At 38.5% G+C, this 27,448-nt stretch overlaps 1 protein-coding gene across 23 annotated transcripts in view; it reads left to right on the top strand.

The window, feature by feature from the left end:
- Positions 1-27,448, top strand: part of DTNA (dystrobrevin alpha) — a 354,043-nt gene that overhangs the window by 203,007 nt on the left and 123,588 nt on the right. For all 23 annotated transcript variants that reach the window (XM_055323947.1, XM_055323949.1, XM_055323948.1 and 20 more), the window contains one exon: positions 23,581-23,648. In XM_055323947.1, coding sequence (XP_055179922.1) covers positions 23,582-23,648 — 67 coding nt within the window. In that variant the 5' untranslated portion in view covers position 23,581. The remainder of the gene's footprint in view (positions 1-23,580; positions 23,649-27,448) is intronic.

Raw genomic sequence — 27,448 nt, 5'->3', positions numbered from 1 at the left:
ATACTCTTCCCCCTGTGAGAACCGATGTTATGGTTGATTACCATAAATTACTTCATATTTTCTAGAGGCTTCTATACAGAATCATATAGAGCATACTTATTTTGTCTAGTTTCTTTCATTCAGCATAATTATTTTCAGTTTCAGCCATGCTGTTGCACGAATCAATAATGTGTTCATTTTTATTGCTGTGTTGTTTATCCATTAATCTGTTGATGGACATCGGGGTTGTTTCCAGTGTTTGACTATTACAAATAAAGCCACTATGAACATTCATGTTAGAAGCTTTAAATATATTTTTTCTTTCCTTTTGAGCAAATACCTGGAGGATTTTTAAATGATCTGTGAAAAGAAAGGGCCTTGTAAATGTAAAAATGGGGGTCCACATTGGAAAAAAAAAATTCTATTTGACAGCATTAACATTTTTAACTTCTTCACATAAAAAAATGCCATTAACAAAATTCTAGGTTAAATGAGAGTCAAGGAAAATATAGAAGGGATAGCTCACAGTGGTAAGAACTTGCTAGGGGCAAGGCATCAAAAACTGTGTTTGCTGTATCAGTTGTATCACTGCCTTCAACAGTCCTGAAAGGTAGATTGTTATCCCAGGTTAAGGCACTCTAGGTCTTAACCCAGGTTCTATGCTGCCTCCCTGTGTGGAGACAGGGCATATGTTGCCCGCAGATGGCATGCTTGTCAGGAGAAGCCCAGTGACCTAATGCAGAGAAGTGTATGTGAAACATAATAGAAACAATTAATAAAATGCATGTCTAGGCCACATATGTGAGATCATAGGTCAATAGCCTTAATATAAGGAACTTATGCAAAGCCTATAGGAAAATACTAAGAAATAAAATGAGACTGAGACGTAAATAGGTAGTTCACAACTAAGGGAAAATATATTGAAGTTTACTTTTAATCGAAGGAATTAAAACATTGCTGGAACACCTTTCAAAGTAAAAAATATTTTTAGTTATTTTGCTGTTGGGTCATTTTGCTTTGATAGTGGCAATATGTGATGTTAGTGAGGTTGGAAGACATTCTCACACTTTGTCGGTGGGAGTCAAAATTAATACAGATATTCTGGAAAGCAATTTGACAATATAAATAAGGATCAATGACTTTGAAAGTAATTGCACCATTTGATTAAAATTTCCTCTTTGGAATCACATAAGGAAATAATGTGAAATGCATACAAAGATTTATGTACAGACATCTCTCTTTTTTAGCATACAAATAGCAGTGAAAAGTTGAAAATACCTAGTAACAGGAAAATGAGCAGCTAAAGTCATTCTGTAGATAAGTTATCCTATGCAGTTACCAAAGGGGTGTTTATCAAGCTATTTCATAAATTATTAGGAGTGGAACTTACTACAAATTTTCTGGAGAGCAGTTTGATAATACTTTTAGTTGACATAAAATACTTATGAGCATTGACTTAGTAATTCTGCTTTTCAGATTGTCTAAAGTGGAAATACTTTTGCACAAAAATTTGTAAGTAAGGATATTAATCACAGTATTATTTAAAATAATAATTTTTTAAAACAACTAAATGCCCGACAATGGATAAATTATTCAATAAATTCAATATATTATTTAATAAATTAAATTATGGCACATTCATATAATGAAACCATTTAAAATGTCTTATAGTGAGAGAGAATATACCTTTTAATAAAATACCATCTACCGTTGAATCCTGATATTGAAATTAAAAAATAAAGAAAGAAAAAATAAATAAAGATAAAGAAGAAAAATATCAGTAATGATTAATCTATGGGTAATACATTGATTTTTGTCTTTACTTTCCTTGTGTTTTCTAAGCTTTCTTCAGTGGATATATATACTGCGTTCACATCACTATGATATAAATTAGGTTATAGAGGCAGAGTTTGAAATTGAATACTCAATCTCAATGCAGCCATGTACAGAAAAGAGGCAAGAAGGGTATCAATCAAAACATTAAAAGTATGGTTTTTGTTATCTTTTCTGTAATTTTTGAATTTTTTCTAAATAGTAAGGAATCAGGGCAAAAACTCTTTTGAGAAAGAGAAAACACAAGACCCTCCTTTAATTTGAGAAAAACAATGCATGAGAACAGAAGAGCATTGTAGTGGGCTCATCCTACTGCAGGGGCAAGATATACCTCTCCAACCAGTTTAAAGGGATGAAGTGGTTGCTGTAAATAACTTCAGACTTCAGACTCCGGAGACCCAGAGGACATCCTCAAAGTGCTACCTTTTCCTCTTTCTGGACTCTGCTACTCTCTGCTTAACTTTATTCTGGTTGAGGGGGCACCTGGGTGGCTCAGAGGTTGAGCATCTGCCTTTGGCTCAAGTTATGATCCCAGGGTCCAGGGATCGAGGCCCACATCAGGCTCCCCAGAGGGATCCTGCTTCTCCCTCTGCCTATGTCGCTGCCTCTTTCTCTGTCTCTCATGAATAAATAAATTAAATATTTTAAAAAAAATAAATAAAGGGGCACCTGGGTGTCACCATGGTCAGGTAGGGGCCAGGGAATGGAGTATTCTGCTTCTCTGTTTGAAGGGAAACAAAGTCAGCCTCACAGCAAACACATAAAATAGATGACAAGAGGTTACAGGAGAAAAGATGGGAAGGGAATGTTGGAAGGACAATGTGACAGATGTCAATGACAGAAAGTAGAAGGTACGGTGCCAAGCATTTGACAAAATTACCTCATTCAGTCCTCACAGAATTACAGCAGGTAAATTTCAAAGGAAACTGAGGGTAAGTGAAACTTCAGTGTTTCACCCCAAAACAGGCTGGTAGAACATTGCAGTGAGGAGATTTGAACTAAGGTGTGTCCAAATCCATAGCCAAACCTCCCCTCCCAAATGTTTGTCTTTCTTAAGCTCCACAGCTGCTTCCTCTAAAGTGGAGGAACAGAGACCCTCTGTGTTGGCCTCGTGTGGGAAATGGCAAGGGGGCAAGCAAAAGCTTTAACCTTCTGAAGGAAACGTCTAGGCGGCTGCCTCTCTCTGCTCTAAGAAGAGCTAACACAGAGAATAATAATATATCAGAGTGGGTGCCGTAGGTAAAGTGTTGGATATTTTCCTGACACTAAAAGCAGCTGTGGGATTCATAGACATTAAAAGATTTTCACATTCCAATTTTTACTTTTTCCAAGAAAATTGGGCTTATTCCATGTTGGCATTCAAAGAGTATTTTCCACAACATCCTAGGCACTCTCAAAGATATAAAAGTAAACATCATCTAAATGAGGACACAGAGACAAGAGATGGGAAATTCAAGGTGGAAAGACATAAATGGCAACGTGGGATAAATGGCCCTTGTAGGTCTGGCAGTTCCCCAACCAAAGCAGACAATCTAAAAGGAACCTAAGTTTATTTATACCTGCTGAGAATTTACTCTACCTAGTGATTAAACCTCCAGGACACACCAGCTAAGTTTAGTGGAGCTTTAAGAACTCGGGCTTTGCATTTCCTTAACCTTCTTGCTTCCTGTCCTTGGTTCTGCATGAAAAAACTCATCTCCTCACAGTTCCAAGAAATAATTCCAAAAATAAATGTAGGCATTTGCTTTAACCAGGACATTATGTCCCCAGTTTTCTTTCCAAAGCCTACAGGATGTACACGTTGCTCTTGAGGTCTGTCCACAAGCACAGCAAATGCAAGTTCTACATTTGCTCCCCAGCTGAGTGTCTGTGCTTGGCAAAGCTGCACAGAGCAGATAATACCCATGAAGGAACAGCTGGATGAGTGATTTATACTGAAAAAACAAAACTAGCAAACCCTTGGGATTTATTTAGCACAATATATTTAGTTGTTTATTCAGAAGAAGTAAAATTCCATACATTAAGTAATGTATGTAAAAGTACTTTGTTAAGCATTAAAGAGGTGCACAATTGCTGGGGATTCTGACGTGAGACTCATTAGCCATTACTTCAGTCAGTGTGGAGCTAATTCCCTACAGACTCATAGCGGGGGGAGAAATACTGTCTTATGGCCCCTGGGGCCCTTCTCACCAAAACTGAGGAAACATGACAAAGCTGGAAAAGCACAGACCTTGAAGTCAGATTTAGATTCAAATGTAATTTTTACACAATTACTAGCTTGGGAGCTCTCTGGGTCCATATGCCCTCATTTGGATAATCCAGTTATCAACTGGAACTTCCTACCTGCCTTAGGGAGTCAGATAAAGTTGGTGTGCACCAATTAGAAAGTGTAAACCCTTCCCACAACCTTTGGGAATTCTTGGGAATTACTGTCCTTTAACCTATTATTCATCTGGCTCCAATAGTACACAAGCCATATTCTCTTTTCTCCTTTTCTCAGACTGCAAGTGAAACTCTATCCCCTTGCCAGTATCCAGAAAGAATCCACTCAATACTGACATGTCTAGGAACTTCACTGAAGGTTATGGGGTTGGCAAGGACTGGTAGACCGGGGGAATGTAGGAGGTAGGGGCACACAGCCATTTTCATCTCTCTACCAATGTCATCTTACTTTTCCTCTTCTTTTCTGCTCCTCACACATGACTCCAGATTGTTTCTTAGGAACTACAAATATTTTTCCTCTTGCTATACAGAGAAATTTAGCTCTCTTATGTTCTTGTTCCAAACCTTCATACTCAAAATGCATCAAGATGCTAACAGAACAATGGGGTTTCCAATGGCTTTTTCAGGAGGTAGTCAAGGTTATAAATAGAAAAAAAAGAAGTTTTCCATCATATTTTTTTAAAAGTGTAATAATAATAATACCTACCTTGATACTTTCCAAGATTTGTGTGAGTTTATATAGAAGGGATGAAAATCCTTTGCACATAGTAAGTTCATAATAAATACTGCTGCTGAGCATGATTCTGTATTAGGTAGCCAGTGTTTGCAGTAATTGTACTTCTCTGGGTATCACTTATCACAATTGTAGTGAATTATTTTTGCAATCATATTTTCATGTCTGTCTCCCCCATATGCTGTAAGTTTCCTGAAGGCAGAAACTATTTCTGTCTTGTTTACCACTGTGTCACCAATGACTCATACAGTGCCTGGCCCACATATTTAACTCTTCATTGCATTAATAAATAGATGAATGAATAAATGGAGAGATATTAGGTGTGGAGGATTTTTCTCTTGCTTTAGAGTTAGTGACTTCATAGGAAGAAGTGCTAGGGCAGGTGAGAGATGGTGAAGTCACGAAAGACATTCTCCAAGTGGTTTTTTTTTTTTCCTCCAAGTGTTTTAAGCTCTTGAAGAGTTTGGGAAAGATTAGTAGAGCCCCAGCTTCTCCATTCACCCCTTGTTTCTCTGCATTTTCTGCTCTCTCCACCGGATTAGCCTCCTACATATTCCAATGGGTTTTATCAGTCTCCCTAAAGCTTAAAAAAAAGACCATAGAATATTTGTTTGCCTACCTCTACACTGTTTCACTAACACAAACTGTGATCATTAGGCTTTTGGACTATTCCAAGAAAATCTATCTTACCCATAATTTATGGGAAATACCTACATTTTTCCCCCAATATTTTCCCATGGTACATATTCCCCTTTTTAGTTACCTTGTTGGATCACCTAATAATCTAACTTTAATGTTATAACATATTCTGAACAGGAAAATGTACTGTAATGAAACTTGTAAATTAACTTTAGGAGTGTAACTCATTCCTGGACTGCAGAGTTGGCTTTATGTGCAGGGACTACATATTGCAAAGCAAAGACACAGGATTTATAGTCACCCTCTTCCGTGGGCCTCCTCTTCTCATCTGACAGTGAGGAGTCTGGGCTAAACAAATGGGTTTTCAACAGTAGCAAAGGATAGGAGCCTAAGTGGGCTGGGTTCAGCCCTCTTTTCCCTGCCAGAGCAACTGTTATTTTAACTTTTTTTAGATGCTTGGCTCCAGTTAAGGAATTAATTTGAAGAAAAGATTCCATGGCAAAAATTAAAATCAGCAAACTGGAAGAAACTCTTCTATAATCCAAAGAAAATTAAATCACCTAACAAATGTTTTCTGAGTCTAGGGTGCTGTTTCAGTGGGATTGTCAGATAAAATATAGGATGCGAAATTGAATTTCAATTTCAGGAACAATGAATAATTTTGTAGTATTAGTATGTCCTATATTCGAGTCACACACAAAATCTGACAACCTTATAATATGCTAGGCACTTTAAGAGTTGGGGTCGAGGGACACCTGGGTGGCTCAGTGGTTGAACATCTGCCTTCGACTCAGGGTGTGATCCCGGGGTCCGGGATCGAGTCCCACATCGGGCTCCCTGCATGGAACCTGCTTCTCCCTCTTCCTGTGTCTCTGCCTCTCTCTGTGTCTCTCATGAATAAATAAATAAAATCTTTAAAAAAAAAAAAAAGAGTGAGGGACAAGCGTCATATACCAAGAAGAGCACAAAGACATGATAAAAGGAGTTAAATATTTTGCTGTAGATTTTATTATTATCATTATTATTATATCATATAGAGTCCTCACCCCACCCCACCCCAAAGACTACTTCCTATGCCCTTACTACTTCTGAAATTTATTGCTCATTTAAAAATTGAAATTGATGGAAAAATAGTGCTTAATATACAGAATTTAACTTTACAGCAAAAATACTCAGAAGACATCTATGCCATGGAGTTGGAAATTATACTTCAATACCTGCATTAAAAATAACCTCTGTGGTTCTAGAAATGACAGAATCTGGGGAATAATTCTCTACCTGTTCCTCTTATGATTTGTTCTTCCCACCGTACTGCATGTCCTCAGTTTTGTCTAGAAGGGCATAAGATGCCATGAGGCAACACTTGTCATTTTCTTTGGCTCAGGAAGCAGTTAGCTCCATCCAAAATGGGAGAGTAGTAAAAATTATTTTGTATTCATTTTTAAACTCCTGTTTAGTGAAAGTATCAGTATTTGGAGGGTATTTGGTGTCTTTGGAGATACTCAGAGTTACCCAAAATTGACCATTTGGGGCTTGCCTGAAATGGGACTGTTTGTTTCTGATGTTTATAAAGACTATCTTAATCATCAAAGAAAGAACTAGTTTATATTGAGGAGGGGGCCTGAGTCAAATTGTACCTATGAAAATTGTTATCTAAGTTCTCATCCACAGACTGCCTACAGTTTAAAAGTTAAAATGATACATAAGTGTGCAAAATTATTTTGTGAGATATTCACAAAACTTCACTTATTTAGGTGAAATCTTCATTATTCCTTCTCAGGTAGTCTGTTCTTCTTCACCACATCTCCCCACGTCTTAAAAAATATATTTGAAGCCATATGAATAGAAGCGAACAATTTCTCCTATTTCATTTGTAAGCAGTTTCTCTTAGCAATGGCTGAGCCACGTATGCATTGGAACTCCCTCTGAACAGTGTATACAACCAACAGCTGCTCTGAGAGGGGAAAAGCTCTCGGAGTCCCACTGCCGAACCTTCCAAGTCCAGTCTTCCAAGACTTTTTCATTTCCCCCCTTCTCCAATTCATCTTGTACATACACTGTCAGACTAATTTTTCATCATTACTGCTTGCATTTTTTAACTTCTGTACACAGAAATCTAGTGGCTTCTCTTCTCCTCCTCTGTACAACGGAAGCCACCCGAATGGCCTGCAGCCAATGTAATCATCCTTCTTGGCTTCACTCATTCCTTCTAGGCACTAGTGGTATAATGAACATCACTGAGATGCTGCATGCCCTTCATGAAACTGACAGTCTTATGAGTGATACAGACCCCAAAAAACCAATTTCATAAAGTATTCTATGGCTATAATTTTGATAACTGTTATAAAAGTAAATTATGAGGGCATTATGAAAGCAGAGAGCTAGAGTGTGTTAGTGGAAATTAGGAAAGGCTGCCCTAGGGTGGTGATGCTAATGGGCTGGCCAGGTTTGGGGCTGAGAGCAGTTGGGATGTGCACTGGGAAAAGAGAAGCGCATATTCCAGGCAAAGGAACAGAAGGCCCAGAGCCATGTGTGACTGCTGTGCAGTGAGTGAACAGAGTGACATGTGTCAATAGTGAACCTAGGAGCCCAATTGCTCAGACCTGCAAAGACATTTTAAGGATTTGGATTTTAAATTAAAGGCAGCGGGAAGCCCAACCTGCATTTACGTGCTGGTCGTCAGAATGCATCTTAGTTGACTATGGAGGCCATTAGATAAAAAAAGGCATGGCTCCTAAATAAGCTCATATAATCACAGCCTGCCATAATAAAGCGTGACATCCAAACCAAGAAAGGCAGCCACAGTACAGCCTCCACTAGTGAGACTACCCCAGGGACTCCAGAAATTAAACAACGTAGTATGTCTATTTGTTTTATTTTATTTTTATTTATTACTTATGATAGAGAGAGAGAGTGAGAGGGGCAGAGACATAGGCAGAGGGAGAAGCAGGCTCCATGCACCGGGAGCCCGATGTGGGATTCGATCCCGGGTCTCCAGGATCACGCCCTGGGCCAAAGGCAGGCACCAAACCGCTGCGCCACCCAGGGATCCCTGTCTATTTGTTTTATTTTATTTTTTTTTTGTCTATTTGTTTTAAAACAAAGGTGTCCGTATTGGTTGTTTGCCCCTCACATGGTTTACTAACAATCCAGATTGCTGAGTAAACTAAGCCAAGCCTGGACACCTTGACCTCTTCATTCCCTCCTTCTACCTGCTGTCCCTGACCTGATGCACCCCTTCCTTCTACTCTTAGGAGTCTACTGTGTCTGTAAGAGGAGAGTATTTGACAGTAAGAAATGTTGATCTAATTGTAATGTCTTTTTCCCACGCCCCTTCTACCTGATGTCTCCTTCAGAGTTCACGGTCCTGGTTCTGAGAGTCAAGAGCCATGAGCACCACATTAATGGAGGATTGGCATTGAATGCTGTGTTAGAAAAAGTTGCCAAGAGCATGTTGCAAATAACTCTTGACAACTTTTGCAGAGGAAAACTGCGTAATTAGCTTAACTTTTTTAAACTAAAAAAACACCTGACTCTGATTCTGTGTAATTAGGATATAAGCAGGCACCATATTAAAAAAAATAAGCACTCTGGTCATACTGTAAGTGACATATTTAAAAGCTAAAAATGACCATCTTTTTTATTTTTCTTTTTGTTTGGAGGTGAGAGGGTTAGTCACTTTCTATTCTTCACCATCACAACTAGTCTTCCCCCTACACACCTCCAGAAAATATTGGCATAATCCTAAATTTGGGATGAACAAAGGCATACCAAACTTCAAAAGGCTGTCATTTCAAGGACTCACTAACTTGGCTGCTTTGCAGACTATTAATGGACCTTGGAGAACAATAACTCAAGTTTAAAGCATTTTCAGGCATATGGTTCCATAGGGCAATGACTTGCCTGCTTGAGAAGACTTCTGCAGGTCCTTATGATTATAACAACCGCTTGTGAACTGCAAGGTTCTCATTCTTTACTCGCTCAGCCCCATCCCTAACACCTCATATTCATTTCTTGATAAAAGTTCTCTAGAGCATTTGACTCTAGTGGCACTGCCTCCAAGAAATAGATCGGTAAATCATAAAAGAGGAAAAGTGTCATTGACTTGTAAAGGCAGTATTACATGATTTATATACTGAAAAGCATCTCTAACCAGGACCCAAGAATTTAAACTTTTTGATTTTGCTACTTCACCATGCAGCCTTAAACTTGCCGCCTGATTTCTGAGTGTCATTGTTCTCACCAAGTGACACCACAGAGTTGGGAAACAGTTATTACCGACATATTACAAATAGGAAAATAATGACAAGGAGCTTCTTGATCTGGTTCCTTTATTTATAAACCATTTTTTTTTCTGGCCCCTGAAACGTTATTAAGGCTCTGTACTTTTTGAAATGCCTTGACTTGATGTTACTATGTAAGAATGGGACTGATTCATGTTTCAAGCTCAATGAGACAACAGCTCACAGATGGAAGGGAGCTTCACTATGTGGGCTCAAAGGATACTGTTGGTCACATATAGCTAATATCGATGTCCCAGAATCCCTTTCGACAGTTTTTTTGGAGCTTTTAAAGAACAGTTTTTCAGTAGTTACTTCTCTCAGAACCTAATCATTTCCAGGTAGTAGTTTAGACTCATTAAGTCTTTGAAGTCACTAACGTGCTATTAAAGGCATCACTACTCTGGTGCATTAAATGACAGTGAAATAGTAGGCACTAGTCTGTGTGGCCAGACTGGCAGGAAATGGCTTGAGTACCCCTCCGCCAAAGCCTTTATTTAAAAAGGAACTGCTTGTTCAGTCTTGGATGCAGAGCTTGCCGCTTATTACCCTTTGCTATGTTCTCACAAGGTCCAGGGACACTTGTTTCCATAAATGCAGACACTGAAGCATGAATCTGGAACACTTGCTTTCAGTATTCACAGATTCACAGAGCAGACATATACTGATGCATCACAAGAATGACTTTTACAATCTCAAAAGCATATCCACAGTGACATTGATGCTATTTGGCTAAAAATGTTTTGTGCTATAGCTCTTACTTTGTATCACTGTGACTGATTCTAGTTGTGTATCCATGGAAGTAGGGGTAGTTTGAAGTATGGACACCACTGAGTCAGAGAGATGGGGTGTTTGTGCATGTGTGTGTATGTGTGTGGTCTTTTTTGTTTGTGCGTGTGTGTGTGTGGCCATTTACCAGTTAACATGGGGGTTTATGATTCAATAATTAACTTTGTTTTCTGGTTCTCCAGGCAGATTCATTTTCTACATAATTGTATTGTACATCACTTTGTCCTTTGTATTATGGTAAAAATAGCATAACATAATAAGAAGATGTGATCTTTTAATAGAGTAAATGCATTTCATTGTGGTATAGGCTTTTGGGGATCATAAAGTTCCCAGCAGCAGGCACCTCATTTGCAGACCCTTTAGTTAGCTAGCATCTCCTGTTTCAAAATATTATATCAATTAAAAGCAGGATGTTCTCCCATCCAGATGATTTCTGATCTGTAGTAGATCGGAGTTCTAATAATTTTTATATTGTGATAGTCAGATATGTGATCTCATATCTTAATAATCTGAAAGTATTCTTTACTAGATTTACCTCTATTAAATTTGACCATATTAATTAAGCAATCAGAGCTAATTTAGTTTGTTGATATAGATGGGATCAGAGTGTAGCCTAATTAATTCTTATCATTAAGCCACTGAGATTGAAAGAGCTTGTATCAATGATAACTTTGTGTCCAGAAATTCCACCACTAACCCTCTGGAGTGGAATATTCCTAGAGCATAGTTGATATAGCAACTCCTGTAGGATCTAGATTTGTTCAAGAATTACTGAGGGATAAAGCACCCAAATTTGAGTTTTTGCTTCATGACAGTGTTTAACAGATGCCAAATAAATGTTGGTCAGATGTATATGGCAATAGGATGAAGAAGCTAAAAACTTGGGAGGACAGCCAGGTAGATTGACCTGGGTATAAATTTTAGCTTTTAAAAATCTCTAACCCTCATCTCTTTTCTCATCTGTAAAATAGGAATGATAACACCTCCAGATCTGAGTATTAAATAAGATCATAAACATTAAGCAGGAACATAGGAGGTCTCAATAAATTAATGAATGGTATTTGGGAGCAAGCCGAGTCTAAGGATGAATAGGTTGGTCATGCAGCATGATGGTCAAGTATAGAGCTCCTGGAGAGACTTGTAAAATGCCACTCCTGGTTCTGTGGCTACCAGTATTGTGATCTTGTGGAAGTTTCTTAAGCATTCAATCTGGATTAGTGTTCTATTGCTGCTATAACAAATTATCACAGATTTATGGCTTAAAACAACACGCAAGTCCAAAACGGGTCTGACTGTGCCAAAATTGGGTGTTGGCAAGGTTGCTTTCCTTCTGGAAGTCCTAGAGGAGGATTCATTTCCTTGCCTTTTCCAGCTTCCAGAGGCCACCTGCATTCCTTGGTTTGTGGGCCTTACCTACATCTCCAAAGTGTGTCTTTCCTTTATAAGGACTCATAATTACATTGGGCCCACGCACATAACCCAAGATAATCTCCTTATCTCAAAATCATTAATTTGATCACATCTGCAAAGTCCCTTTTGCTATGTGAGGTAACATATTCACAAATCTGGAGATTGGGATGTATGCATCCTTGGAGGCCATTATTTTGTCTACCTCTTCAGCCATAGTTTTCTCCTCTATAAAACAGGGAAGTGTAATATGACCTATCTCAGAGTTAGGTTAAGAAATAAATAGGACAATGCATGTAAAGTGCTTATAATTCAGAGCCTCCCTACACATGGGAAGCATTTCATACATGCTGTTATTGTTATTATTCTCCATGAACGAATCTCATAGTCCCTTCCTGCTACATAACCCAAGCATTCATGTCTCTGCCTCAACAAAATGATCCAGTAGGCCTGCATGATTCAAGACTGAGAAAAAGGCGCCTTCCCACCAGCTATTCTTCCCCACTAAAATTCTTGGCAACCACCAACTTAGAGCCATGGTTCTCTGAAGAAACAGAGATTTCTTCCAGTCATCCCTTAATTTCAGACAAATTCTCTTCAAAGGAAGGGACATAACGGGGAGGCTTATAATTCATAGAAACAGATCCAGTGGCAAGAAATAAGGGCTGCCTCTGTTTCTTCTCTTTCCATTCTCTACTCTTGTCATGCCAGTAAGCCCTCGTCTCAGGGAAAGGACCATGGTGTGCAGAATGCCATTGTTTACTGCCGAGGATCTTGCAGCCATACTTCTGGCAGCTCATACACTCTGCCTGTTTCTTTTCCATGTGGCCTATTTAATTTTGGCATGTGCATGTATTAACCCCATATACTTGGCTGTGACTCTACTGAATAGCAATCATCAGAGTCCCTACAATGTCATTGTCGTTTTCTGAGTTGTTTTATATTGTATCAGCCTGAGATATTTTCCACTGAGAGAATCTGAGTAGAGAAAGGAAAAAAAGCACAATATTAATTAATTTAATATTTAACTATGGGTTAGCCTCCATTCTACTTTTTAAAAAATGTTTATTTATTCATGAGAGACACAGAGAGGGAGAGAGAGACAGAGACACAGGCAGAGGAAAAAGCAGGCTTGCATGCAGGGAGCCTGACGTCGGACTCGATCCCGGGTCTCCAGGATCACGCCCTGGACTGAAGGTGGCGCTAAACCGCTGAGCCACCGGAGCTGCCCTCCATTCTACTTTTTACTGACACGTTGCACTAGACTGAAAAGTTGTTAAGTGTAGATTCCCTTACTCCTTGTTTTGTTGTTGTTTTTTAAAGATTTTATTTTTTTACTCATGAGATACACAGAGAGAGAGGCAGAGCCATAGGCAGAGGGAGAAGCAAGCTCCTCACAGGCAACCTGATGTAGGACTCCATCCCAGACCCCCAGATCATGACCTGAGGCAAAGGCAGATGTTCCACCACTGAGCCACCCAGGTGCTCTTTACTCCTCATTTTAAATGAGAACAAAATAGTTTCTTTGATGATCTAGGATTTTTGAAAATTGCCCTTTGAAAATATTTGTCCTGGCATATAGGAGAATTAGTAAGGAGGAAGGGAACTTAAAAATAATTTAATAGACACTCTCTTTCATCTTTTCATATCTTCCACGGACTGTGTTTGGAACCCTGTGTTCTTTTCATGCCTTGTTATTGGTTTTGAATCTGTTAAAAGATAGTAGTGGTTATATTGATATCTTCCTGCCTGCCTATCTTAGTGCCCATCATCTTTATCTCAAAAGACAGTTGGAGCACCTGGGTGGCTCACTTGGTTAAGTGTTTGACTCTCGATTTCAGCCCAGGTCATCATGGTCTTGGGGTCATAATCTCAGGATCATGAAATTGAGTCCCACTTAGGGCTCCATGCTTGGCACAGAACCTGCTTAAGGTTCTCTCTCCCCCTCTCCCTTTGCTCCTCCTTCCCCACCCCCCTAAAAAAGAAGAAACCAACCAAATTAGTTATACCAAGGTGAACTTTCTGATTCTCTCAGGGAAATTTGCAATTTAATATTCCCAGCTTTATTGAGGTGTAATTGACAAAACTGTAACATATGTAAAGGGTACAACATGATTTGATATACCTATACATTTTGAAATAATTCTCCCAAGCAAGTTACTTAACCCATTCATCACCTCAAGTACCTACCTTCTTTTTTGATGGGAGAGCCTAAGATTTACTCTCATAGCAAAGTTCAAGTTTAAATTTCATTATTATTTACTACAATCGTCATGCCATACATTTGATCTGCAGAACTTACTCACCATATAACATTCTTTTTTTCTTTTCCCAGCGATTCTTGCTTGGTCCTTCTTTCTCAAGTTTAAGAACTGTCTGTTTTGTTGGTCTGGGTCGTATTCCCTAATACACATAGAAATGTAGAAAGTGAATAAAGGAGCAGCATTAAGGAAAGGAAAAGAAAGGGCAAGAAGAGGATCCAGGAAAGAGGGAATAAAATGCAAAGAGAGGTGGAGAAAGAACTTGAAGCAGAGAGTGCAGAGGACCTATGTGCTTCATGACTTGTAGGTCTCTTTCCTTAGAGAAATCATGCCAGCACACAACCCCTTACCACCATCCCACCCAGCTCTGCTTGGCATCTTCTAATGCATGTCTTCAACAATGCTTTACCCTAGTTCATGTATGTGTGTGTACGAATGTCCCACCACGCCCATCCTCAGGGAAAAAGGAGAAGTTCCCCTGAGTCTTACTTCATACAATGCTGTTTTGGTCTTAAGAAGCCCAGTGGACTCTGTAGTCAGATGTGTCTGGTTCGAAACTCTAAATTGGTCATTTAGGCAATTACTTAATTCTTCTGAAGTCCACAGATAAATTGGTGGTGTCCACAGTAAAATGGGAATAACAATATCAACATATGCTGTTCTTATAAGAACTGAATGAGAAAACTCCTGCATAATGCTTGGTATAGGGCAAGCTTTTTTGTAAAATGGTAATAGTTTTAAATAGCATTATGGTAGTTATTCTTTTCATCTTATTATTACTATTTCTTCTCCCAGAAAAAGTCTGATTTTTCTTGTCCTATTGCAGAAAACAACTTTTTTCCCTGACTGTGCCTTTTCTACCTCTCCGCACAAAACACTCCTTAACCCTAAAAAATAAAAAATGGACATTATAAAGCACACAAGCCTCCCTGGCTTATATCTCAATGCTCAATGCCATGTCCTACACTTATTCTCACTTTGTTTTTCCAAGTTCTTCTCCTGGATGTCATATTTCCAGAAGTCTAAACAACAATTGGCCCGTGAATTAATAGCTGCCTCAGTTTTTCTTTCCCCTTAATGCATTATAATGGGACAAGAGGGAACCTATCTCTTTCTACTACTCTTTTTAAGATCCTTCAAAACAAAGAAGAGTTAGAATCCTTTCAAGCACCAGGAGTTACACCATAAGGTCCTAAAGCACTTCGGATTTATCAGATGCAAGTTTCTGCCTGATGTGATAAGTGTGTAGACCAAAGTGCTCTGGTTTCTACCATGTGAGGAGCCCATCACTGCCTTCTCCGTGCCATCTTTCCCTTTTGTCTGGCCTTAAAGGGTCTAGTCTCCATGAGCCTTCTTGCGCTCTCTCCCTGAGCAGTTGATTTGCAGATATGCCCATTGTGACTGACCAACAGTTGGTGCTCCCTATAAAACAAATCTACCTTTGATTCTCACTAATCCTGGCCTTCTTGCCCTAAACCAGCCCACATAAGCAACTACACTTCCTTTATTTGCATATCCGTGTACATATGTAATCGTTTTGGGGGGGTGAGGGTCCTTAACCTTTTATCAAAACATTAAAAGGATCTAAATCTTAGCTCTGAACTGGACAGCATTGCACTGCTTAATCAGCTAATACATCCTGTCATTTGGAAGCCTCATTATTGAGAAACTAAAGTGAACTCAGTCACTTGAACAAAATTTGGAATTACAATCTTAAAATTTTTCAAAATATTTTACTTTTATAAATGTCTCTGTATATATATACAGCATAATCTCACTATAATAAGCGGTTCTCATAAATTAAGTTACAAAAATGAGGGTTGTCCTGGTGTAAGATTAATGAAAAATAATCAGTCTTCTACTTCTGGGGGGAGAGAACTTTTCATTTATTTGTTTTCAAGTATTAGACATATAGGAAAAAGAAACAGACCTATGTTTATGAACAGTGACATCTTACACTGAATTGAGAAAGTTCCAAATGATCAGAAGACAGCCATTTCCTAACACCTGTCCCCCAGAAGTTAAGAATATAGCAATCCCAGTAAGAGGACAAAGAAACCTCACTCTCTAGTGTTAGGGACAACCATAGTTCCACCATGACCAAGTGCCCTATACTCATTATTCCTCTTGAGAAATATTGATACACACACATACACACACACATACAAAACCATTGTCCCAAAGGCACATCATATTGAATAAAATGTAGTTCTCTGAAAAATCTGGGGGCCTAGTGCAGTGCTGGAAGCATCAGTATAAACAACCCTCTCCTGATAGTGATCTCACCTTAGGAGAGGTCCTTTTATTTATTATTTTTTTTCTTTTTTAGGAGAAGTCCTTTTAATTGAGCTCCCAGACAGGGCTCTCTGGTCCTTCAGGGACATTCTAATAACTTCAAACCCCATGTTACAGAGTTCAAATATTCATTATCTTCCTTCCAAAAGTTTCTTTTTTACCCACGCCAAGTTGCTCCCAGCCTTGCTCTGCAATCTTTAAGCCATTGCTTACTAAGAAGGAGGAGGCGAGGGTGATAGCAGTTGCTAATGGGCAGGACTCCTAGCCTTTTACCAAGCCAAATGAAAGCAAACAAAACCAAATGTCTTTAAACATCGGGTACACTCTTACCCCAGAACAGTAGGTTCCTTCCTGACTTGACAGTACCGCTAAGAGTAGTTCTTCCCAGAACAAAAATGGTTTTCTCAACTTTTTAATGGCATTTCCTCTTCCTTAAAGTTTGCCTCATTAGGTACTCAATATCATTGTATGTAAATGTTTATATTTATATTCCCCAAAGAATTAATTATCTTCTCCCTGGGCTCAAAGTACATTTTAAAGAGGGTCTTAACAAACAAGAGAAACATATTACAAGGCAACGTAAGAATTCCATCCTGATGTTCTGTGAAGAGGTTCGTGGTCAAACTCAACAAGTATTATATTTCTAACTCAAACATGGCTATATATCAGGAGTGCCTCTGGGGCTCTTACAAACATGAATGCTCAGTTCCAACCCCAGATTCAGTAGATCCAAGTATTTGCATTTTTCCAAGGTCTTCAAGCTAGTGTGATGGGCAGCCACAGCCAAGAACTACTACAGTTGGCACTTTGGAGAGGAGATCAAAATCCCTAATAATGCTGGTCATTATACTAAAATAGTGAGCTCATAGCTCTGGCCCCCAATCACAAGATCCAAGTTCCAAGAGCAGAAGATGATACTCAAAGTAAAAGAAATCTGAAACCCATTATAGCCATTTATTTTAGTAACAGCATTTTCCTACTTGCAGGAGCTCATCTTGATAAAGGACTGAGAAGTAAAAGCAAGTGCAATTATCCTTTGCCTCAGGAAAGAGCTCTGAATACTTTTTTATTATATTGCCAAAGATGAGGCTGAGAATGTAAATCTGAGAAAGTCCTATCAGAGGCCTCTTTCATTAACAGAAATGGAAATAGGCATTTATATGCCACCAATAAATCAATTAAAGGAGGAAAGGAGCTTGAAATGGCCTTCCCTACAGTTATTAACTTGGGGGATTGCAAGGCTGGGTGATTGGTGAACCCAGCACCCTCTTGTCATCCAACGTGGAGCAAAGCAAAGGAAAATAAGGCCTGGAAACAGTCTTATCATCTAAACACAAAGAAAAAAAATAAAAAAAATAAACACAAAGTCTGCAGGTCTTGAGTGTTTGCTCAAGTGGAGCAGAGGCAAAGCAGAGCCAGACGTTTTTAAAAACATTGTCGGCTTTTGTGGACTTAAAACATGAGAATGTGAACCAACGTGTGACTTGGTGTGTTTCTACGTATCTGGATTTCCATCAGTCCAAACGACTGGGAACCATTTCCATCTCCATGATTATTTCCAGTATAACAATGTTTTAGAATAGGAGGGTTCCGTTAGGGAGTATGTATTACACCAAATTACTATTATCATTTGGAATAATTTGTTTCTCCTTCTAAACCATGAGCTTCTTAAAAGCAAGGATCATGTCTTATTCATCTTTGGATCTTGAGAAACTAGCAGAGGATCTGACAAATTATAGCTGCCTTATAAAGGACTCTCCCCTGCAGTTTGAAAGCACTGTAGACCCTTCCCCTCCATCTCCTTCTGGCCTGCCAATCACCTAGTTCTATCAACTTATTTTCATTACTAGTTGCAGGAAATCTTAATTTGTATTCAACAGTGGCAGCTGGAGGAAGATTACTAGTGATTAGAATTCATACCAGCCTAGGAATTTAAAAAGTAAAAGCCAAAAAAAAAAAAAAAAAAAAGGATGAAATGTCTTCTCCTGCCACGAAATGTGTTTTGGGGAAACATTTTTTTTTACCTGCCTGAGTCTCAAGCTCTTTGGCTCTTTGGCTGTAATTTAGGAATAATCATGTCTCTCCAAGCTCCTCACAAGGTTGTCAGGGGAAAAGCATTTTATAATCTTCAGAAAGTTATACAAATGTAAGACACCATTGGTGTAATATTTTACGTTTAAAACTTCTTATGTCATGTGGCATAGAAATGTGTGTCTAGTATGGGCGATGTTGGATTAAAGAAGTGTCATGAAGGAAGTAACTCAAGAATGTGATATTTCAATGTGAACTTGTTCTCACCATGCCAAAATACAATTCACATTTCTTCTAACACTCCGTGCCCTGTATTTGGATTTATTCTTTATTTCTTGCTGGTTCCCACATTATTCTTCTCTGTTATTTCATTTGTCCCCCATAAATGGGGGCAGAAAGCAGGAGCCCTCCTGGTCCAGTTTTGTGGCCCTCTTTTGGCCAATACTGGAAGAAGGTGACTTGAGGAACTCACTTTCTATGAAGTCATTACTGCAGCAGATTGTTTGCTCCAACGTATGAAATGGTGTGGGAGGGCAAAGGCTGAGTTCTTCTCCTCCACCATTCTTCATGTGGACTGCAGATCATGTGCCCTGACTCTCAAATCAATCCTTTAGCATAAGATATGGTATTCTTGCTCCGGAATCATGAAAGTATCTGGCAAACTGGACTCTTCTCTTAATCATGTGTGCCCTCCTCTACCCTCCTACCTACCCGATCTTTTGGAGTCATCTTGGCAAAACCTATATCTGTATACATCAGTTCCCTACTTAACCGTGGGTGGCATCCAGTCTTCAACAGGGAAGCCCTATACTGCCTAGACATGAAGAATAGACCTTCTAGATCTGATGTCTGTCCTGGCATCTCATACTTGCCCTCAGCAATACTGAACCATTCTCAGTTCCCATATATTCTTGTTAAAGCTCCCTGGTTTTTTCATGATTACCTCTAATGCTGATTATCCTTTCTTCACCCATTTCTATCTGGAAAATTCTTGTTTGTCCTCTAAAACTCTGTCCCAGAGTCACCGTTTGATGCCTCCTTCAGATTTACCAGAAGTAAACTACTATATTTAGTAATACATATTTTTATTATTGTATGTATTACACCAAATTACTATTATCATTTGGAATAATTTGTTTCTCCTTCTAAACCGTGAGCTTCTTAAAAGCAAGGATCATGTCTTATTCATCTTTGTATCTTGAGAAACTAGCAGAGGATCTGACAAATTATAGCTGCCTTATAAATATTTCTTAAGTAAATGAAATGGATAGATTCTCATAAATGAAAACAACACACACAATTAAACAGTGTTTTTAATTCATGGGACTGAACCCTAGTAAAGGAAATGTCTTAATGGGGCTCATCACTTATTTATTACCTGTTAGTTCCTTTTGCTATTTTGACATTTATGCAATCTGGTAAATTCTGAGATTGTAAGCATCTTGTCTACATGAGGGAGTAAAAGAAACCAGATTAGGCCTGTTGGTGAGCCACACACCTTGTGACATTAGTATTGTCACAGATGGGTTCTTTTCCCCTTCATCTCCTCCATATGACTTTGGGCAGCTGTTGTTATACTGAAATTCATGAAAAGCAGAGCTTCGTGACAATTTCAGAAGCAAAATTGCTCTCTGCAAAAACCCTCCCTCCTTCCCCTACTGAAAGTTTTGCTCTTCCTTCTAAGAAGAAACTCAAGCATTATGTATCTCAAGTCCCACTGATCAGAGTTAAATTGGAATCTAAGGAGTCCACAGTGGTGCTCCTTGCCTATTTGATTCATGAGCTGACTCTGTCCATAAGTTCCTCTGTTAAATCTGTATAAACAGTAAAACTAGCATGCCTTCCTTTTTTTTACCATTATGACTGTGATCAATGGGTAATAAATGCATATTCTCAATTTTATCTAATAGTGCTGCTTCCAGGAAACTTTATGGGTAAAATGAGAAATGTGTTATTTTCCTTTTATATTTGTAATTATATTTCATGCTTTCTATTATTTCACACTACTGAGTTTTTCCTTCATGATCTTCTGAGGTACACATTTTACTTAGAAGTGAGAATTAATTCCTATTATTTAACTAATGATGGTTCTTTTATGAGTTAATTAATTATGAAATGATGATGAATAGACCAAACGGTGACATCAGGGTAGTTTGCATCTATTTTAACTTCTGCTTCATAGGACAAGATTTTGCTTTAAAATGTATGGTCCTAGATTATAATAGATATAAATTAGTCTCCCTCATTTCAAATAATTAATTTCTGAAACAAGTGAGATCTGATTTGAACTCTTCTGTGAGTCAGTTTTTGGAAATATAATTGAAAGTCCATTTCATGGGAGAGCAAACTTAGCTCTTACTGTTCCTTCCTCAATTTTTTTTGTTTCATTCATTTTTTTTCAATAATTACTAACTGGACATATCATTGCTGATTGGATTTTGCTAGGCACTGTAAAGAACTTAAAATGTTTGAAGTTACTGCCCTCAAAAACCTTACAGAGAGACACACAAAAAGTTGACTAGAAAATAGGTGTCACAAACAGTACCGATTGAGGGTACAGGCAGTGAGCACTGTGGGTTTGGAGGCCAGTCTTTCCTTCCCTGACATTTTCAATCAGAGCTTTCCAGCCTGCCATCCTTTGTGATTTATTTTTAACAGTTCTTTTCAACTCATTCCAACATACAGACAGATGTAGGAATGTATCACTGGTTCTTTCCCTTATCTATTGCTTCGACTCTACTTCTAAGCTCTTGAAATAAAAATTGGAAGCTGTATCCAGACTATTTTGTGAATGTCAGAGTATCATCTACCTACTTCCTCTGGAGTAAAGGCGATGTGGTTCTGTGAATCAGGAGGGGTGTGTTTTTCTCCAGATCTCTGTATTTCAACCATACCTGCACATTTAAAATCATAGAAAGAAACTTGACTACGTTCAGCAGTGAATTGTTACCAAATTGAAGACATTTCATTAATAACCCTACTCTTAAAAAAAAAAATAACCCTACTCTTTTCCAGTTGTTATTTAGGCCAGACTCTGGGTACATCATCACCCATCGTGAATGGGAACACAGTCTTCCCTTAACTATGTAAACCAAGGCTGTCCCATGCCCTTCTTTCCCTTCCTGGCAGTAGGCAAATAATCCTTCATTCATAGAAACAACAAGTGAGGCTCTTTGACGAGAATAACTGGCATCGCATTGCTTTTCACCATCAGTATTTTCTTTTACCCTTAGGTGAGTTATTTTGTATACAGCTCCATTATCTTTTGAGCTGTCTTCTGCAAGCTAGTTCTACTAAATTTACCCTCAGGTTGTCAATGTCTCTCACACTCACAAATCTTTCCACTTCTGTGGCTATAATTACTCCATTGTGGTTTCACAGCTTCTCTGCTTTTGTATCTCCCTGACTAGAGTGTAAGCACCTTGTGGCTAAGAACTGTGACTTCATCATTTTTGCACACCTAGAACTTACCATGGTTCCTGGAGTCTAGAAGGCACTCAATAAAGATTTGTGAGGTGACTTTTCAGCATTGAGAGAAAGGGATAGTGAGCTGTGGAGGCTCAGAGGAAAGGCACCAAACCCAGCCGATCATAGAGTTAAGGAGGATTTCTCAGGGAGATCCTAAACTAAGCTGAAGGGTTACTACCAGTTAGCTAGACTCAGGGAGAGGGGAATCTGGACCATAAAGTAGCATAGACAGGGGATCCCTGGGTGGCTCAGCAGTTTAGCGCCTGCCTTCAGCCCAGGGCGTGGTCCTGGAGTCCCAGGATTGAGTCCTACATTGGGCTCCCTGCATGGAGCCTGCTTCTCCCTCTGCCTGTGTCTCTGCCTCTCTCTGTGTGTCTCTCATGAATAAGTAAATAAAATCTTTAAAAAAAAAAAAGTAGCATAGACAGAGAACCATATTTGAGAAAGAGCATAGTCCATCAAAAGACAGGCAGGAAGATCAGCTATGCCTTCTGTTTATCACACCTGAGAATCAAAACACGGTGGTATGTGGTATGTGTGTACATGCGTGTACGAGAGAGGAAACTTTAGTTTTGTTTTGTTTTTTAAGTTTAATTAGGAGCACATGAGTGGCTCAGTGGTTGTGCATCTGCCTTCAGCTCAGGTCATGATCCCGGGGTCCTGGGATCAAGTCCCACATCAGCCACCCCCACCCCTACCCCTCCCGCAGGGAGCCTGCTTCTCCCTCTGCCTATGTCTCTGCCACTCTCTATCTGTGTCTCTCATGAATAAATAGCTAAATAAAATTCTTTAAAATAAATAAATAAATGTTTAATTAGATATAATAAAAAATCGACTACATCCACCTATAAAACCCTTAATATGAGCCCAAAGTCCTCTATCAGTCTAGAGAACATTTTCAATAAATTTCTCATTATCTTCTTTCTCCTCAAGTCAGATTTAAATTTTTTTAAATATTTTTTTATTGTTTTATCTGTTGGCATTTTCATAGCACTTTTTAAATGGTTACTGCAGACAGTACTATGGTTAAGTAGAAAGATGTGAACCTAACCACTTTGCATGAAATTATGTATAGAAAAACTGTTGCAGATTCCAAACGCTTAAAGGTCAATATTTAGAAAATAACCTGCATCTAAACTGCGGTTTTGAGTACACAGCGACAACCTGCAGCAGAATATGGCAGAAGGCAAACTGGTCTTGGGGGTCCAAGGTTTACACCATTCACTTTACTAAGTCTCACAAGACTCTCTATCTCATCATTTGTTTAATGGAATCCATAATATCTGCTCTATGTTCTTTGTAGGTATTCCCAAAATTGAAAGAGAAACTATATATGAAATGAACCACCTAACAACAGATGGTGGATGGTTGTATTCAGTTTGGCACAAGGTCATCTGCTATTGTAGTTATTTTTATGTTAGAAAATAAAAATTTTATACTCCCTCCAACAATTACAACAACATTGTGTATGAAAAAATATGTATGGCAATTTAGTAGTGAAAGTAAAGCTATACTTTCTAAATACAGTTTTAAATAGTTTGTCTATGTTTGTGGCATAACTACAGCAAGTGTGTTAACATAGAAATGGCTGTTTGCCTCATTAGCATGAGGGTAATAACATTGTAACCATTTTGCCTCCTAGAATGATTGAAGATAGTGGGAAAAGAGGAAATACCATGGCAGAAAGAAGACAGCTGTTTGCAGAGATGAGTAAGTATGGAACTTCTCAGGAACACCCTATAGTTTCCATTGAATACTCACAGAAAGACTGGAAGTATCTACTTAATCCTTATGGCATTTGTCCTTTTCCTTAAAATCCTAAATTCCTTGTATAAAATTCACATTTGGGCAATTTTGCTTCCTATTGGGTAAGAGTGAAATTAGTGAATCATCATAATTTATTACTAGATTGTATATTTTCTATGAAAGAAAAAATTTTCACGAAGCCAAGTATATATGAACACATGAACACTTGGTAAACACTATTTAGTGTTGGCACTAACACAGTCTCCTGCATTTTAAAATCCGTGTTCACGTCCCCACAATATTGCTGTCTAGCACACTCATATAGCCATATATCTGGCATTAGATATAGTTTGTGAAATGACTTTTGGACTTTATGGAGAGGGGTGGAGTCTGTCCCACAAACTCGTTACTAAAAAGTGAAAAGGAAAATAAAGAGTTTGGAGGTAGAGCATCTGGGTGGCTCAGTCAGTTAAGCAACAGACTCTTTGTTTCAGCTCAGGTCATGATCTTAGGATCTTGGGATAGAGCACTGAGTAGGGCAGGAAGTTAGCTTGAGATTCTCTCTCTCACCCTCCCTCTGCTTCTCCCCCACACTCACAAGCATGCTCTCTCTCTAAAATAAATAAATAATTTTTTTTTTTAAAGAGCTTGGAAGTGACCTCTACATGAGGGAAACCAAACTAAGGTTATATTTACTCACCTCAGTGAAGAATCCATTAAATAAAGATATTGATTTGTGTAAATGCCAGATTGCCGTATAATTAATTGGTTGGTAGTGTCTCCATTACAGACTATTATTTCTTTCTTTCTTTTTAGCAAGAAAGAGAGTATGTGTAAGCAGGGGAGGTGGGGCAGAGGAGAGGCAGAGAGAAACTTAAGCAGGCTCCTCACTCAGCACAGAACCTGACACAGGGCTTGATCTCACCACCCTGAGATCATGACCTGAACCAAAATCAAGAGTTCGTTGATTAACAGCTTAACCGACTAAGCCACCCTTGCATCCCACAGACCATCATTTCTTATTCATAAGGAAGAAGAATTTGACATGGTGGGGGGCACACATCTCAAATTCAGTGTTATAAAGAAAAAAGTACAATTCTCTTATTGTCTTTTTATCTCTCCTTCCTTGCATAAGGAATGAAGATGAGCAGAAGGGAGTTGTAATCCTTTCTCTCTGAGAAGGCAGTAGACAAAATTAGATTTCTACCGGAGACTGGAACTGATTTGGCAAGAATGAGGGTCGGGAGCAGATAATAAGATTCATATTTCCCTTTATCATGTCCCAGTAATCTGGAGGCACCAAGACAGCTTCAGAACTAACAAAAAGGAAAGAAAATTAAAATTGACGTGAGGAATCTCAATCATGCTTCTTGCTTTTTCCACTCTCAGAGACATGTCTAAAGTGCCTCAGAGAGTTGCAACCATGACCTTCCAATTTCCTAGGCCGTGTTTGGCCCTATATCTTCACTTCTGGCATGGCCAGCCACCTGGAATTGTGACCTTTGTTGATACATATCTATCAGAGGAAGGAACCTAGTTACCTCTGCCCACCTCAACAAAATGCAAGACCACAGATTCTTAGACTAAAAGTCAGGAGCCCCATACATCATGGGCCAGTGTTTTGTCAGGAAAAGAAAAATATATTGCTATTTAACATAACAAAGCACTAAAGTTTTGGGGGGATTTGAATTTATCATTGTTACATTAAAGATATATCAGCCAATGCACTGCACGAATTACAAAAGTGTGCTTTGTTAATGATTTTGTAAATATTTGTCCAAATGTAAGTACACTGTCCTAGTTCTTCTGCACCTGCTGTGATCCTTGGCACAGACAAATACATAAGTTGCAAATGTCTTCCGAGGTAGAGTTGTCCAAATCAAAGGATGATGGACATAAGTTTTATAGCCACAGAAACAGAAAACCTCCACGTTTTTCAAGGGAGAGAGACATAGGAAAATTGTGCATTTGTTTCCCACTTTGTAACTTTATCTTCATAGAAACTTCTCAGGAATGTCATGCATTTATTGAATCATTTCATGAGTTCTTCTGATTAGTGTGATCAGAATAGTCAAGCAAGCCACACAAACGTGTGTCTTTCTTCCTTGGGCGTGTTAAATAATAGACTCAGATGTTGGCCCCAGAGAGGAAAGCACATCTGACCTTAACAATGCTCTAGTGAACATCATCTCTAGATTGACACTTAGGAGGACATGTCCACAGTAAGTGGAATTCTGCCAGATAAGACAACTGGCAGATTGCAAAAGGAAGAATTGTTGTTGTTAGGTAGACTGTCATACAAAAAAGAGAAGTGATCTCATTGAGAATGTGTTAAATAGTTGAAAAACATATGGGTTACCTCAGCAGCTCTATCAGCAGGACACCAAAAACAAAACAAAAAACAAAAAACAAGGAAACTATAAAGGAAGATTGACATCAGGCCTTGGAAAGTAAGTTACCCCAGGATTCTGTGAGGGAGCTTAAAAAAAAAAAAAAAGGAGGAGGAAATTAAAAACCTGGTCAGCTAAGTATTTTCTAGAAACAATTTTTTTTTAAGACAGCAAATGAAAGTGCCAAAGAGATCCTTTGTTTTGGCGATTACAAATGTCAAAGAAAAATTGCCTGTGAAGGAGTTAAGGCAGGGAAGACTTTATTCAAGATTATTGAAATGCAGTCAAGACCTAGTGCAAGAGAAAAGAGAGATTGGACTCAGCTCCTGTGGAAGGCAGGAGGGTTTTTAAGTACTGAGGTGAGCTACTGCAAAAATCCTGCTAATTGTCCCCATTAGAAAGTTAGGCTTCTACCCTTCAACAGAGAATTAGAGATCTCCTTCAATGATTGCGCTTCAATAGTTTGGCTCCCATGTCCTTAAGAAAGATATTCCTGAAAAATAAATAAATAAATAAATAAATAAATAAATAAATAAATAAATAAATAAATAAATAAATAAATATTAAAAAATAAATAAAAAAGAAAGAAAAAAATAAAGAAAGATATTCCTGGGCTGTAAAACTGGCAAGAGGCTGGGAGATTACTTCTCAACGAGGCAGACAAAGAATTTACAATGAAAAGTTTCTGAAGTAAAAGCTCCAAGGAAAGGAGGTTGGAAGCCTAGGGTCAGGAAGAAACCCATCTGAAGTTTGGTCAGGCTGAGGGGAATGTTAAGGCATCTTGGCCTTACAAAGGCTAAAGAATATAGGACACAAAGAACAGAGAATAATAATTGATAAGAAATTTAGGCAAATTCAGGTGATTACAGCATTCATCTGCATTAAATGTCTGCTCTGAGCTCATAACCACAAGCAGCAGAAGCAAAAAGAAATGGTAAAGAAATGGAATTAAGGGTAGCAAGGACTCACAAATAAGAAAAGAAAAAAAAAAAAGACTAGCCTTATGTTAAAACAAAATAAATCACTAACTCTGTGGCCACCAACTTTGATTAAAGAAATTCTAGACAAGTTGCCCTTAACCAAAAAAATTCCCTTCAGGATAATGCCTTAATTATCCCTTTATTTAGTACCTTAGATTAAAACTGAAAGACTAGTTAAATGTAGATGTCATCCTCATCTTGGCTTTTCAGCCATCAAATAAGTTTATCAGCTCAGATAAATTTATCAGATTGTCTTTTAGCAGAATAAATTGTTTGTTCTTGGAATCAAATCACCTCTGTTTTTCTACTCTGAGAGGACATCACTCTGCCTTATATGACACTTACTTATGAACGTGTCACTCACTGTCCTGAACATCTCCTAGGGACAAACCAT

Source organism: Nyctereutes procyonoides, unplaced genomic scaffold (genome assembly GCF_905146905.1).
Source record: "Nyctereutes procyonoides isolate TBG_1078 unplaced genomic scaffold, NYPRO_anot_genome, whole genome shotgun sequence".
Taxonomy (NCBI): domain Eukaryota; kingdom Metazoa; phylum Chordata; class Mammalia; order Carnivora; family Canidae; genus Nyctereutes; species Nyctereutes procyonoides.
Note: the sequence above shows the minus strand (reverse complement) of the source record. Positions and strands in the feature narration are given on the sequence as shown.